The sequence below is a fragment of the Ailuropoda melanoleuca genome, chromosome 5 (assembly GCF_002007445.2).
Source record: "Ailuropoda melanoleuca isolate Jingjing chromosome 5, ASM200744v2, whole genome shotgun sequence".
NCBI lineage: Eukaryota > Metazoa > Chordata > Mammalia > Carnivora > Ursidae > Ailuropoda > Ailuropoda melanoleuca.
In genome coordinates, this window is record NC_048222.1 from 8,738,436 (window position 1) to 8,754,702 (window position 16,267).

General features: G+C 42.1%; 1 protein-coding gene across 4 annotated transcripts in view; it reads right to left on the reverse strand.

The window, feature by feature from the left end:
* Positions 1-16,267, reverse strand: part of RNF144B (ring finger protein 144B) — a 183,318-nt gene that overhangs the window by 59,431 nt on the left and 107,620 nt on the right. For 2 of the 4 annotated variants that reach the window (XM_034660272.1, XM_019802519.2), the window contains exon 2: positions 4,261-4,460. In XM_034660272.1, coding sequence (XP_034516163.1) covers positions 4,261-4,425 — 165 coding nt within the window. In that variant the 5' untranslated portion in view covers positions 4,426-4,460. Of the gene's footprint in view, positions 1-4,260; positions 4,461-15,642; positions 15,725-16,185; positions 16,247-16,267 lie in introns of those variants that run through there. The other 2 variants (XM_011228376.3, XM_002921958.4) reach the window with 2 other exon arrangements.

Sequence of the window (16,267 nt, forward strand, 5' to 3'; positions counted from 1 at the left end):
CTTTACACTATACTTTCTTCTGCATATTAAAGCTGAGCAAATAGCCTAACAGAAACCACCATCAGAAACAGAACACACAAAGTTCCTTTAACAAGAAACTAGCTATATGATTTAAACAGGGTCCCCTTGCTTTTCTTTTAACCACAAGATTTCACAGAGCCTCTCAAGTGCATTATGTCCCTTCCAAGAGAGGAAGAGAGAACATACCAGTTTCTGAGCTAATTTGACCATGGAACACTCTATTCACGGATCACCTCTGTATCGCAGAGCTGGAGGTCCATAGAACACACGTGGGTTGGGGGCACTTATTTAAAGGCCAGATCTCCCTAAAGATGGGGAATGAGCTGGTTCACATCCAAGGTCAAGTCAGACACTCCACATCTATCCATACTGCTCTCCCGGGGCACACTGATCTTGGAAACAGAAAGAATTCAAGCTCACGGCAACCTGGTCAGAGATACGTCTTAGGGAAAACAAGACAAGGATAAAAGGTATAAAAAGCTTTATTAAATCTATGGAAGTATACAGGATCCAGCAGGAGGACCATTCCATTTGGTCACCCGCCTAATGAGGAGGGGAGGGAGAACTCTCTCAGCAAAACTAAAGACACACAATGCACAAGACGTCTTTCCCAGCCAGTAATTAGGAGATGCCAACCAATCATATTTAAAACTGGAAATTAGTAGTATATGCCCTATTTAAAAATGTCACAAGGGGCCGCTGGGTGGCTCAGTCATTAAGCGTCTGCCTTCAGCTCAGGGCATGATCCCAGAGTCCTGGGATCGAGCCCCACATCGGGCTCCTCTGCTGGGAGCCTGCTTCTTCCTCTCCCACTCTCCCTGCCTGTGTTCCCTCTCTCGCTGGCTGTCTCTCTCTCTGTTAATAAAATAAATAAAATATTAAAAATATATATATATATAAAATCTTCAAAAAACAAAATCACAAATTTCTTTTCAGCCTTGAAAACACAAAACACACTTGGTATCTTTAATAACAATATTTAATATCTAATATGTAAGTGCAAACTAAAATTGGGGGATCAGACACATCCTTTGATAGCTTTTTAAAAGGAGAAATAAGAGGTCCAAACAATAAAAAGTTAGAGTAGTATTTCAGGTGAGTCTGATGCCAATTGCAAATTTACAGACACTAATGTAACCAGGTACGTGCAGCTTACTATTTTGGTAGATCACAGGGAATGGGGTATCGGGAAGCCAGGGAAGGTTAATGTTTATAGGCACAGGAAGTTCCAGACTTGGAGGGATATCAAAAATACCGAGCCATTGGACTTTCTGGTTTGGAGCACTCACTCCCCAGCAATGAGGAAGTACGATCACAGATGACAGAATAATCTACATGTCCTAACTCCCACCGTCAAATTGCCAAAGAAGAACCGAGAAGCCATTGTGTTGTTTTTAACCGGGAACTAAGAGCTCTTGCAACAATGCTTGTGATGGGATCAGACACCACGTCTGCATCTGCATGTGTACTTCTCCACCCGACGCTGGTGCACAAACGGGAATCCTGACCTGCTAAGTCTCGTCACAAAAACTCAATTCCAGATCCCGCCTGTTCAACATCAGTCACCCTGAGACACAAATTTCCATCCTGCCTTTAACCAAACGTTGCTTCTGACTCATTTATTTCAAGGATTAGGCAAGGGTCTGAAACGCAGGTGAGAAAGTCAGAGAAATAATCCCTTCGGAAGCACAGCCCTCGGCAGCAAAGCAAGACCAAAGGAAATTGAAGCCACCCTTGGATGACAAGGTCACTTCCTTAAGCAACACAGGCCAACAAGAAGAGGAAGAACCAGCACCAAAGTTGAGCCCTCGTCCTGACACCTACTAGAAATGCAACAACGGGGCACCTGGGTGGCACAGCGGTTAAGCATCTGCCTTCGGCTCAGGGCGTGATCCCGACGTTATGGGATCGAGCCCCACATTCAGGCTCTTCCGCTATGAGCCTGCTTCTTCCTCTCCCACTCCCCCTGCTTGTGTTCCCTCTCTCACTGGTTGTCTCTATCTGTCGAATAAATAAATAAAATAAAAAAAAAAAAATGCAACATCGCCGGCCCGGGCTCCACCTTCCTCGCCCTGCTCTACTTCTTCCGAAGAAGCCCTATTACTCAATCCTGTATAATTCGTCCATTTATTAGGCTTATTGTTTGTTATGCAACTGCCTTTGATGAATGCGAGCTCCTAAGAGCAACAATCTCTGCTGGGCTTTGTTTCTCAAACTGGTAAGTCCCAGTGCCTACAACAGTTCCTGGACATGGGTAGGGCTCAGTGGGGACCGAATGATTAAACGGGTAAACAGTACTATTCGCTGTCATCTTTGGATCTCAGAATTAGAGACCTGAGAGAAGGATTTTAGTCACTTTCTTTTTTACCTAAAAAATCATCCTAAGGCTTCTCCCCACCCTAATTCTCAATTCAAAAAAATTTTTTAATTGATATACACGAGCTTGAGAACATGTCGTGTTGATTAAATAAACTAAGCAAAAAGAGATGGAGCAAAATTTGCTTCACCTTAACTTGTTATCTGGTTGTTGTTGTTGTTGTTGTTTTAAGTTATGCTTAGTAAACATAGCTCTTGATAAATGATTCTACTTCCTTACTGATTCCTTTCTCCTTGCTCCCCTTGACGCTGGTCACTGGAACTGAACAATTCAATCTGCTTCTCAAGTCAGAGCATTAAACCCACCTTTGTCTGGTGATTATTACACTTGTTGTATAATAAATATTAACAGTCTGCCCATACAAGGCCCACCAAAGCAAAGATGAATGGTAAATATTGTAACTGAGGCATCAGGCCTCTGCCACACTGAGATCCCAGCACACATCCTGCGTGAGTCTTTACCCATCTTCAGTTTAAAAGCGTAGCTGATGCAAATACAAACAGGAGAGAGGCAGGTAATATAAACAGAGGAGGGGCGCCCACTGGCTCAGTGGGTTGAACATCTGACTTTTGGTTTCAGCTCAGGTCATGATTTCATGGGTCATGGCATCAAGCCCTGTGTTGGGCTCTGTGCTGGGCGTGCTGTCTGCTTGGGGTTCGCTCCCTCTGCCCCTCTCCCCACTCGTGTGCTTGCTTGCTCTCTCTTTAAAATAAATAAAAATAAATCTTAAAAAAAAGAATAGATATAGATAGAAATTGATGATTATGATATATATATATAGAGAGAGAGAGAGAGGAAAGATCATCTATTTCTGGGCCTATTAACATAGACCCAGAGTAGCTGTATCTTACCACTTTTTCATTCTTTCATGAAATTTCCCAATTGGGGATCGAAACAAAAATGTGTCAAGCCCAGACACGGCCCACGAGTATCAATTTGCAACCCTTGTTTAAAGCCTCAGCTCAGAGATCACTGCCACCAGGATGTCCCTCCCATCCCCAAGTGGGTAAGACGTTCCTTTGGGTACGTTGCGCTTCCCCTGATTTCACTAAACTTATATGGTTCCTTCAATGCCTCCATCTATCCTGTGGGAAGCATCTCATTCACGGCTATATTCCCATCACCCGGCAGAGTCCCTGGTACACAGTAGGAGCTCAAAAGACACTTGAATAAATGAAAATTTGATTAAGACCACCTGGGTTCATGCTTCTAGCAGCCACTTTGAATCTATCAGTCTGTTTCCTATCTTCACACCTTAACCAACCAACCTTCAGGGATCTGTGCGGTCAGGGTCACAGACATTGATATCAAGTGTCAGAATCAAAGAGACAAGCCCACCCCTGGAGATCTGCAGGCTTCTCTTCATTAGGAGGAATAAGTACCACCCGGCATATTGTGAAAAAAGAAAAAGAAGGAGATATGACAAAGTCAAAGAATTAGGTATCATGTACTTTGTAGGAAACGAGCAAGTCTATGAAAGAAAATTCAGTAAATTGCTACCTGCTTTCTCCATCATTCAAAATATCTGCCAAACTCCTTACAGATGGTAGTTAATTAAGACGTGTTAGAAATATTTCTATTTTGTTCCTTGCCTACTCCTTTAAGAACAAATTCTGCTTATTTAACCAATTATTAAATTTCACACTTACATTACCCTTTGCCTAAACACCAGTAAGTACCAGATTTCCCATTCAAGGTACTACTTGGAGACAGAGCCAAACATGGAACTGCTCTCCAAAACAGGGGCCTGTTATCGCAAACCCTGGCTTCTCAGAAAGCCATGGAAGCCGATCCCATCCTTCTACAGTTCTCCCCTTCTGTAGTTTCTCGTGCTCATGACGCAGGCATCAGGGAAAACTTACAGCTGTGCAGAAGAGGCAGCGGCATTCCTGGAGCGTGGTCATCTTGTCCAGGGACTGTTCGCACAAGCAGAGTTTGCAAGTGACAAGGGGGGCTGGAGCCAGGTCTCCCGCCGTCGGATTTTCGGTGGTCATGGTGAGATACTGCAACCTCCCACCTGAGCCCATCAGCCTGTCCTCCCGTTCTTCAGTCTCCTCAATCCCTACAGGAAGGTCCAAAGCAGAAAATATTATATTCATTCGTACAGCTGAATATTATATTCATTCAACACATTTGGGCCCCACCAGGGAAAACCTTCCCCTTCCACACTGTCAAGGCACACAGCAAAGGCATTTCCGACAACCGTGGGCTACAGAGCTTGCCACCTTGGCAAGGTGCTCCTGGAGTCCTGACATTGACAGTGACCCCACCATCCTGACTCCTCTCATGTAACTTACGGGAATGAAAAGACCATAGGGAACAAACCACACCATTAGGAATTGCATCGCCACAATCCAACAGCTTAAAAAAAAGACACTTGAAAATAGGATGTCACTCAAAAAAATTAAGCAAAGAATTACCACATGATCCAACAATTCTACTTCTCGGTGTACGCCCAAGAGAACTGAAACCAGGTTGCAAACTGATACTTGCACACCAGTGTTCCTAACACCATTGTTCACAACAGCCAAAAGGTGGAAACTATCCAAATGCCCATCAAGAGATGAACGGATAAACAAAATGTGATATAAACATCCAATGGAATATTATTCAGCCTTAAAAGGGAATGAGACTCTGAAACACACTGCAACACAGATGAGCCTTGAAGACGTTATGCTAAGTGAAATAAGCCAGACCCAAAGGACAAATACTGTGTGATTCTATCAACGTGAGGTACCTAGCAAGTCAAATTCATAGAGACAGAAAGTAGAAAGGTGGGGCTGGGACAGGGGGACATAGAGAGTTACCATTTCATGTGTACAGAGTTTCTGCTTGGAATGATGACAAAATTCTGCAAATGGATAGGGTACTAGTTGCCCAAGACTGTAAGTGTGCTTCATGCCACTGAATTATACACTTAAAATGACTGAAATGGTAAATTTCACGTTATGTATATTTCATACCAATAATTTTTTTTTCAACAGGGCATCAGTGTTAATTGTGCTCCTTCACATATGTCATTTCGTTTCAACTTTTGCAACCACGAGGGTTCTTTCCTTCATTTTATAGATGAATTGAGGTCCTGAGAAGTTAAATAATCTGCCAAAGTTCTCAGAGCTTGGATGTAGCAGAGAAAAATTCAAACCTCCATCTTCTGAGTCCAAGCCCAGTGCCTGGTCCTTTACACCAGAGTTGCCTCATGGTGGATGTTACAGGGAGGGATGGAACATGGAGAGAGAGAGAAGGAAGAAGGGGTAAGGAGGGGGGGGGGAAGAGAGAAAGAAACAAAAAGCCCATGACTACAAGTATCATAAGGTCACTCAAACTGTACAGAGTGAAATCTGTCTCCAAACATGGCATGACTGTAAAAGGGATTTTTCTACAATGAAAAAAAAATAGAGCTGAAGCCTTTCCATCTGTTTTTATTCAGACAATCTTTAAAAGAGGTCAAATAATTGTGGAAATAATATTCTATAGTTTGGATCATATCAAGAAATTCCATGTTCCAATTAAAGAGAGGCAAAATCCTAAAGTTCTTACTATTTTAAAAGACTGTGGCCAATTCTAATAAATTTGGCCACAGAAATCATTGTAAACAGCCTCTCCCCCTATCAGAACCAGACTCTTTTCGTCCCCATTTTTGGGCAAAAGAAAGTACATGTTCGGCATTTGTTACATAGCCTCACAGCGGCTTACATCTCAACATATAGGTACAAAGGTACAAACTCAAGGGAGAGAAAAACAAATTGGATTAGATGGAAGGAAAAAAAACATCTATAAGATATAGCTGCACTAACTATCTTAATGTCACACCAGAAAGAATCAATAGTTACTAACTCTCGTAACCTGAAATATTCAAGGTTTTTCACCTACTCCCTGAGTAGTAGTAGACTGAATTAAAAATAAATTTGAATAGAAAACTAACCAATGATCAGCTTCCATGATATTTCTTGGGAAAGGCCCAATAAGGTTCAAGACATGGTGTTCTTATTTGATTAACTATTAATGAGCTATCATCCAAGAGCAAATCTGTTGATTTGCCTACCAAATTCAGTGTCTTGAAGTTAAAAAAAAATCTTTCTTGAGGGTCAATTAGGAGTAAAAATGAGTGATTTTACCTCTCTCCTCTTCCCAGTTTATGCTTAGACAACTATCACCTGTCTGTTTCTCCAAGACACCCCAGTTCCATAACATACATATCACTCATCTCCCCCAACTGCTGTCTTCACATTTCTATTTTCCCAACATGGCGCATACAACATATTCTGACTATCTTTGCCCTCAAAAAGAGAAATCCCAAGTCAAACATCAAGAAGAAACGTAGCCAGTACACTTCTCATGATGAGCATAGAATTGTTGAATTACTACACAGTACACCTGAAACTTATATACACTGTATTTTAGCTATCCTGAAATTAAAATGTTAAAACTTAATACAATTTTAGAAGAAGATGGATGTGAAGGAGGGGGACAGGGAGGAAAAGGAAGAAGAGGGGGGGAAGGGGGAGGGGAAAGGGGAGGGGAGGAGGAAGAGGAAGAAGAAGAAATGTAGCCAGTAAATGCTTCCTGAGGAAGGAAGATGGAAATGACACAGGCCAAACAAGCTCACACCACAAATGTCAATTACACCAAGAGCCCATTTGAAGGAAGAGGTTACGAATGGGTAAATCCTGTTGTTCCAACCTGGCAGGAGATCTAGGTATTCTTCAACAAAGTCAATTATTTCTTACAGTCTCAACATATGTGTGTGTGTGTGTGTGTGTGTGTGTATGTGTGTGTATATATATATATATATATATTTTTTTTATGTAACCTCTACCCTCAATGTGAGGTTCAAACTCATGACCCCGAAACCAAGAGTTGTATGCTCTACCCAGCCAGCCGGGTGCCTCTATCTTATTTTTTTAGAAAGAGATATATAACACTCGAGAAACGAATATGTAATTGAATACTTCTTAGATTATCTCTTAGAAATAGTCTTTTGAAGGCAGAACTAGAAATTGTGTTTATCATGGCCATCTGAAACATAATCTTATATCTCAAAATATACACATTAAGTGCTCACTCCTTACTCTGTGAGTTACAAATCGAAGCTATAAAAATATATCTATCACTTCCAAAAGTTTCCTCCTGCGCCCTTTACTTGTCATTACTTGTGTACGTGTATTTGTGGTAAGAGCACTTCACATAAGAGCTACCCTCTTAGCAAATGTTCAAGTATAAAATACAGAATTGTTAAATAGAAGCAATATGCTGTTCCCCAGGTATATATTTACCTTCTAACTCATCAAGTTGTCTACATTAAATAGGTACAGCTTCTTGCCTGTCAATCATGCCTCAATAAAATGGTCTAACATATATATACAAGTATTTAAAGGATATTTTATAAATATAAATATTTTTATGACAAAAGCCTTTTCCAAAGCAGAGACCTGTTTTGTTCAAACAACAACAAAAATTCCAAGCATTCCAAACAAGGCAACACTTGTGACTGAGACAGAGGAAGGAGGTCACATACTTCATCTCTCTGAGACGTGAGCAATCCGAAATGATTCTTCAAAAAGAAGTGATTTATTTTTCTGTGCGCCATAAACACCAATTCCCTAAAGTGATGGCATTCAAACATTTTTCAAGCAATGGAATTTTGCCAAAACACAACCTTAAGTAAACTGCCACCGTGGCAAAGAGATAAGGTGAACCAGTGCTGGTCGAAGCAGCACTGGGAGCACCAGGCCAGGTCCCCTGGACCTTTCCCTCAGCAGCCTCCCAGGCACCATCACAGAAGCTGATGACTTTGCCAGGCACAGTTGGAAAACCAGCTTCTTGGTTTTTCACTCTGGGCAAAATCAATAATGAATGTTTTAAAAATGAATGACACACAGGGAGTGCTTCATAAAGAAAAAAAGAGCATCAAACAAGAAATCCTTTCCCCATTGACTCATTACAGAGAGCTCTTCAAGCAATCATCGGGAGAATGCTGAAGTTCTCTCCCTCGAGATGTTGGTGAATGGCTCCAAGGTGTCTAGCTGTCCTCCATTTACGTCTTTTTAGGATTCCCCAGTCCCTGACATGCAACACCAACAGTAGAAACTCATCGCCTCCCCCCAAATCATGCGCACATGGCATGAGTCTCAGAGGGGGTGTCCGGAGAAGGTGACCACAGCCCTGCAGCTCCTGACCCTTCCACAGGACTACATCTGCACAGGCACACAGAGTCCACACCCACTCCCCTCCAGGTTTCAAGGAAAGTCTTCCGTCCAGAGAGCCGGCAATTCCTTCTCACTAGCTTGCTCGACTTGTTCTGCCTCATACCTCCTGTTTTACCTAAAATAAGAAAGTGACTTGAATGTTCCACCCTCCTGCTTGTTTTAAAACAGTAACAGTTACAATTGCTTTTATAATTATTACAAATGTGACCGAGCCCCTTATTGGGTGTCAAGAACCCAATGAGAAAAGAATTTTGTCAGAGCACACAAGGGGCATGGTGGGGATTAAAAGAAAAAGAAAAGAAAGAAACCTGACAGCTGCCTTTAGGTTTGAACTTTCTAAAGTTGGTTGCAGGGCTGGGGGTGGGGTGGAGTGGTGAGGGCGGACTTCACCCAAATTGTATTAGTATCACTTGCTTAAATATAAGCAGCCACATACAGGGCAGATGGCTTGGGGCATGCAAGCAAAGAAAGCCCCTTTAAAACATCTGATCTTGCACCAAATTACCAAGAAAGGGGAATCAGCAGTTCTACCTAGCCTGATTGTCTCTGGCACTATCAAGTGTTCGTTATGTGAGAAGCTAGTACTACTATCTGATAGGAAAGAACTGAAAAGTTCATTAGAATTGCCAAGGAGAGGGATATCTCACAAACCATGCTGCAAGCATGGGATGTATAAGGAATTTTCATATTCGCTGATGGCCTGAAAAAGCAATCTGCTCCAAAAATGCAGAGGGTGGGAAAGCCAACATTCGAAGTATTTTTAACTAATGTAGTTTACGCCTGTTTCACTACTAAAAATCACAGCAATTATTCCATTGCACAAAAAAGATAATGCCGTTGGAAGGGATAATGTTTCACCAGGATACTTATCTAATTGCTCAGGAATTTTTACACCATTCAGCAAAAACTTTAAAGTTTAGATAAATGGATAAAGCATAAAGTAAAGAGATCAAGAGAAGGAGAAAGTGAACAAAATGAATCAACTGGTTATTACTGATGTAATAGAATATTTATTAAAAATCCAGGTGATCTGTGCTGAGGTCTTAATTGCAAATTATGCTATGAAAGTCTAAGATTTACTCAAGAAAAAGGGCTAAAACAGAAGAGGAGACATATGAATACTCCCAAAATGTTTATTTGCCCATGTAGGACACTCAGTCATTCCTGTGAGGTAGCTGGAATAAAAGATATGAATGCATGACTCAGGGAGAGCTAACAAAGGGAAATGTTTTCAAGAAGGTAGGTGGTGGGAAAGGTAAGGCTGAAGTGTTGCCTTTATAATGGACAGATTTTCTCAGGAAGCCAATACTCTCTAAAGAGTTGAAAGATACAGCAATCCACAGATCCCATCTCTGCCTTGTTAGGAAAGCTCTCCCAATACCAACTGAGAATGACATGTCAGGGAACCAGAGTCTACTCAACAAAATCTGAAAATTAGTATTATGTTGACCTTGGCACTTCCGCATAACACAATTATTTATTTTGCCTCTAGTTCATGTCCTTTACAGAAGCTATTAAATAGTACTGACTGAGTCTAGTGAGGTTCTGGCCATTATCAGCCAATAGCAATTTGCTGAAGTTCTACTCTAAAGAGAGTCTGGAACGGGAGGTAGACCAGCTGGCTTGTAGAACAGCCAGAGCAATGGGTATTAGTGTTTAGTGAGGCAAGGACTTATGGTAGACCTCCAGTGGCCAGTGCTGTGGTTCTCCTCTCTGCTGGCATCTTTGACCCACTCTCTGGTCATTCAAGGACTAGATGAGCCAGCACAAATCCAGTAAGATCAGGACAACAGAAATATTTTATATCTATTTAATTACTTTTTTTTTTTTTAAGATTTTATTTATTTATTTGACAGAGAGAGAGACAGCCAGCGAGAGAGGGAACACAAGCAGGGGGAGTGGGACAGGAAGAAGCAGGCTCACAGCAGAAGAGCCTGATGTGGGGCTCGATCCCATAACGCTGGGATCACGCCCTGAGCCGAAGGCAGACGCTTAACCGCTGTGCCACCCAGGCGCCCCTATTTAATTACTTTTTAAAAGAAAAATGCTCAAGGCCAATGAATAGATGCCTGGCATCACATACAGGACAATCTGTCATTATTTGTTAAAAAAAAAAAAAGTAGATTAGACACTGTTCTCTAGTACCAACAAATCTAAGAAATACTTAATGCTTAGATGTGATGGAAGTAAATATTCATCTACTCAGGCCTTGTGAGATCACAGTGCCGTCGTAGGAAGGAGACTGTTTACCACTGTGCCTCAGGTGATAGGAAACGGGACCCCCCCCTCCGTATCTTTGCCCCCTGCTTCTCAGCCTCATTCAGAGGAAACCAGGAAGTGAAAAAATACTTCAGCCTGTAATTCCTTAGGTTTAACATCTTCATCTCGACAGTTACCAGGATGGAAAAAAAACTATAAATTTGTAACCTGGAGACTGCTATCTTCTAAAAATGGAACTGATGTGCAAATATATCCCTATTAATTATCATGCAGGTAAAAAGGACAGATACTCCACTAGGAGAAGATTCTTAAATATTAGCAAGTATTGTTTCTACACAGTCTGCTTGCTATTTGAAAGTAGGTTATGTATAAAGTCTGGGACAGTTATTAATAAGATCTAATTTTCTTCCAGCTTTATTGAGATATAATCGATACATAACATTGTGTAAGTGTAAGGGGTCCAGTGTAATGATCATACATATGTGTATATACATATAGGTGTATACATGTTTCAAAATTATTACCATGATAAGGTTAAACATCCATCACCTCAGACACTTACAATTTTTTATAATGGTGACAATAATAAGATCTAATTTTTATATTTTTTCCTATGAAATATATGGAAAGATTTGTGGAGATAATGGCCAACAAAGTAGATGACTCTGTGAAAGGCTCATTCTCTAAATCCTACAGAGCACAGGCATGTGGGATGGCAAATTTTAACATTTGCGAAATGTTGGTCCCTCTAAAAAGTACATTTCTTTGTTCTTGCCTTCTTTCCATGTTCTCATTACCACTATAGGAAAAGGCCCAAGAGGAGAAAATCCATTCCTGACTTTTCTAACAATAAAAATTTATCAAAGAAGGTAGGAGTGAATATGAGAGTAAGAGCTCAGTATTTTTGGCATTGTAATTTCACATTTATCATGGTGCCTCCCTCCTCGACACCACTGTGCCCTGCCCACCCCGTTTTTTAATCAATGGTTCCCTTGCCTCCCACAATTATTCATATAGCCCTGCCGAATAATTTTCTTCCCCCTGCCTGGCATCACAAAAAAGCTCAGAAGCAGGAAGGAACGCCCCTTAAAGGCAGGTCAGACAATAATGTAATTAACAGATCAAGGAGAAGTGTTATTTCAGAAAGCCCCATACAGCAAGAGGTGGGCTGATTTCTTAGGTGAAGACATTATCAGGAAACTTCAGTGGCTAAAGCACAAACAGCTAAATCAAAATATTTTCTCCAGATGAATAAAAACATGTGTATGTATTACCCTGACTTGTGAACGTTAAAAGTTTCGTACAGGGGCGCCTGGGTGGCACAGCGGTTAGGCATCTGCCTTCGGCTCAGGGCGTGATTCCGGCGTTATGGGATCGACCCCCACATTGGGCTCCTCTGCTGGAAGCCTGCTTCTTCCTCTCCCACTCCCCCTGCTTGTGTTCCCTCTCTNAGGGGCGCCTGGGTGGCACAGCGGTTAGGCATCTGCCTTCGGCTCAGGGCGTGATTCCGGCGTTATGGGATCGACCCCCACATTGGGCTCCTCTACTGGAAGCCTGCTTCTTCCTCTCCCACTCCCCCTGCTTGTGTTCCCTCTCTCGCTGGCTGTCTCTATCTCTGTCGAATAAATAAATAAATAAAATCTTTAAAAAAAAAAAAGTTTTGTACAGAAATTTTAATTAGAAACAAATTTAAAAGCAGTTTGGGAGAGGACTCCCTTCCATCCCACACTAAGCAAGGGGCAGTGTGTGTATTTTTATACGCCTTTGCCAAATCGGTTTCTTAAAAAAATCAATAATGCAGGAAACCGAGTCAACCCACAAAGAACTGAATTCTGCACGTTCGGTGCTGGGGATGTAAAGGTGGTTAGTCCCCGCTTACAAAGAGTAAACTAGTAGAGGAGGCTGTAATAACACACAGGACAATTTGTGGGTTTACAGCTTCAGCCGTAAGTCTAGCAAAGAGACAAATAAGAGATGTCTTGTTCTATCTTCCCCCAAAGACAAAGCACCAGTTGATTAAAGGCCTGGGACTCAAACTCATGACTGAAGAGGAACTAGAAACCAGTAAGACACAGCTTTCAAAGTATTTTCTTTAACAGATGCTACAAGCCACGTGATCCGCAATCTCCAGCTGTGAATAAGAGAAGTCTATTTCACTGAGGTGGCTGTGTTTTTCAGTTCAAGGACGGAGGTCTCATCATACACGAGAAGTTTCCCATTCCGTGTTGCAAAAACGCTGACCACTTCTACTCTCTTTACTGTATTATATTAGTCTTCCCTGTTTCAATAACCACTGCAGTGTGATGCATTGGGTTTAGAAGCATGCCTTGACCGAGAAAAAGCAAATGCCAAAGTTAACAAAAACAGAACATTCGTACCAGACCTCCCCCATATAACTAAAGGTGAACGAGCAAATTAAAATTTAAATAATTAAATAAATTAACGTTGGTGCTGTTACTCCCCTTCAAGTGACCTAACGCTCAGATGACATATGAGAAACATTAAAAAAAAAAAAAGTCAAGATGAAAACCTCTAACATACTCAGGTGAAACAACATGAGGGACAGAGGCCACATCTTTTTTTTTTTTTAATAAAGATTTTATTTATTTATTTGACAGAGATAGAGACAGCCAGCAAGAGAGGGAACACAGGCAGGGGGAGTGGGAGAGGAAGAAGCAGGCTCCTAGCGGAGGAGCCTGATGTGGGGCTCGATCCCATAATGCCGGGATCACGCCCTGAGCCGAAGGCAGACGCTTAACCGCTGTGCCACCCAGGCGCCCCCAGAGGGCACATCTTACCCATCTTTCTATCTTCAGCATCTAGCCCACACCTGGCAAATAGTAGTCACTCAATCCCACAGCGGATAACTTCTTAACAAGCACATGGAGGAGAGAGAACATTAAAGGCCTGGTTCTCATGTGCATTCACTTCCAGCAATTCAAAGTCTAAAAGTATATAGTTTGCAATAGCTAAGGAGCTTCTAGAAATTCAGGTGGGTATCCCTGGAAAACAAAGTCTGAGGACTCAGGAGCAATGGCTGCAGAGACCCTACTCCCCTAAGCTCGAAGGGGACAGCATGATTTGTGTGGCATCTTGGCTCCTTTCCCATATCCAAAATAATCAGTTGCACAAAGTAGGTTTAGTCCCAAAACTGTTTGGACTTTGTGCCTCCACCAACATCTGGGTTCAGCATGATTCCTGACCTCTACCTCAAACTGGTGATTTCAAACACTAAGAGCCTCACTCAACAAGAAAGCAATGTTGTAAGTCAAGGCCAGGGGAAACACGGAAGCCAGAGTTAGCAGAAACACCACGGAGCAATGACTCTGGTGTCCTCATAAATGTTTCTAAATACCTAAAGTATTAAAACTGCTTCTCAAAAACAAAAATTTAAATATACTTTCTCAGATGAAAAGGACTCGTATCGTTGAAGAGAAAGATCATTTTGGGGATGCTAAGTGGTTATTATATAGATAAAGAAGCTTATTTTCTCTTTAGGCAGAGCATAACTTTTCTCTCTGCTGTCAAGTTTGCCTCAGAAAACCTGGTTAATAATCTGGGAGACTCAAAAACTAATTAAAAAAAAAGAAAAAAGAAAAAAGACATGTCTTAAACTGACCTAGTTTGGAAGCCTGAATGCCTTTAAATTGCCAATGAACTGAAGCCATTCATGAGAATGGAGCTTTTGAAGGCTGAGAATGTTCTGTGGGGCTCAGTGCAAAGATATTTGGCATAGATGACTGTAAATATTTGTAAAACTCTGGGTAAATGGACAGTGCTTGACCACACTCACACCTCACTTCCAGCACAGTAGTGCAGGAGAAAGTTATCTAGGGTAATTGGTTTGGGGTTTTTTTTTGAGGGAGGGGTATTTTTTTTCTGTTTGTTTTAAATAAAAAGTCAAGCAGCCCGATTCTGCAACTCAACCTCTTTTTTATACTTACATTCTCTCTACACGGTTACCTTGTATCTGTTTACTCATCGAGACAGTTTCAATTAGTCAGAGGCTACTTTAGAAACAGAAGGGTTTTTCTCTTACCAATTTTTCCAGTTGTGTGCCCACCATAAAGAAAAAAAGTCCAGTCACAGGTGCGCATGGGTAAAACAGGAGGTTTTGGATTTAATACAATTAGTGTGGCTCCTGGGTCTGCTACATAGATCTTTCCTGCCCCCTCCACCCCCTCCTCAATAGAGTTTCAGAATTACTTAAGGGGCCACTACTTATGAACAGGACTAATGTTCTGTTCATAAGGGAAGGGAGGACAGAGTCAGAAGGAGGGACCCACAAAGCAATGGGATGTGAAAGGGACCAGGAGGCTCATCTAAATGAAAACTGCAGCAGCCAGATACTTTAATTAGCCAGCAACTCAGTGAAGGCTGGCTGGGTTCCTTTTGCCTCTTACCCACACCCTAAGAACTGAGTCATCTCAAATTCATTTATTTTGCTTCTGGGCCTACGACCCCCGCCCCGCCCCGCAACACCACCACCAATCTGCTGCTTCAGAAATGTTAGATACATTGTTCTTTAAGTCAGACCTTGCAGTGCTCAAATCAACATCCAGAAATGCCACATTACAAGAACACAGACAGCCCTCCGGGGACCCCCAGCTCCTGTTTGGTAAGATGTATGCAGCAGCAAGAAATAAAGTTACACACAACAGTGGAAGCAAGAAAGAGGACATTGTTCCAGACCGGAGAATTCATTTCTGAGAAATCTAATGTGAGAAGTACTATGTATCAGGAGTAAACTCACAGAATCCCCGAAACTACTGAGAAAAGCAAAAAGGTGCCCTGACAAAAGTCAGCTCAACATACCTTTTCTCTGCTGAAAGGGGAATCGGTTTCATTTTAACTTCAACTCGAGAACAGCACTATCGGGTCAGAGTTTCGCTCTGTGTTATCAGCAATTACCTGACAAAATACTCACGATAACGTAGGGCCAAGAGCCCATCTTATTCCGATCTATGTCTGTCAACACCGCGCGGTGCATTTCCGAGTAACAGAAGGTAAGCATCTGAGATTACGCCAACTTTCGTGTCCCCTTAAGGACTACACGGGGAGCTCTGATCTCATCTTGAATTTGCCAATCAATACATTTTGTACAGCCTGTTTTATTCGAAAGGAGTTTCTCTTTACCTTGACCGAAGCGTCTATTTTTAAAAGCTAACAGGTGTTTAAGGCATTCCGAATGAACTCCACGCTGTATGGCTTTAAGCACTGGAGGCAGGAAATAAAGCTCCGAACCAGGGAATTAGAGTCTCTTGTCTTTTTTTTTTTTTTTCCCCATTTCCTTTTCCTAGTCCAGCACCATGCCTAGCTTGCCCTGCGTGCCGCCTTTCGAGAGCTCGCTAAACCTACCTGGCAGGAGAGCCGCGTCGGTCCGGGCGCCGCCGGGCGTCTCAGCAGCCGCCGCCGCGCGCCCCGCCAGCCCGGGCCGCTC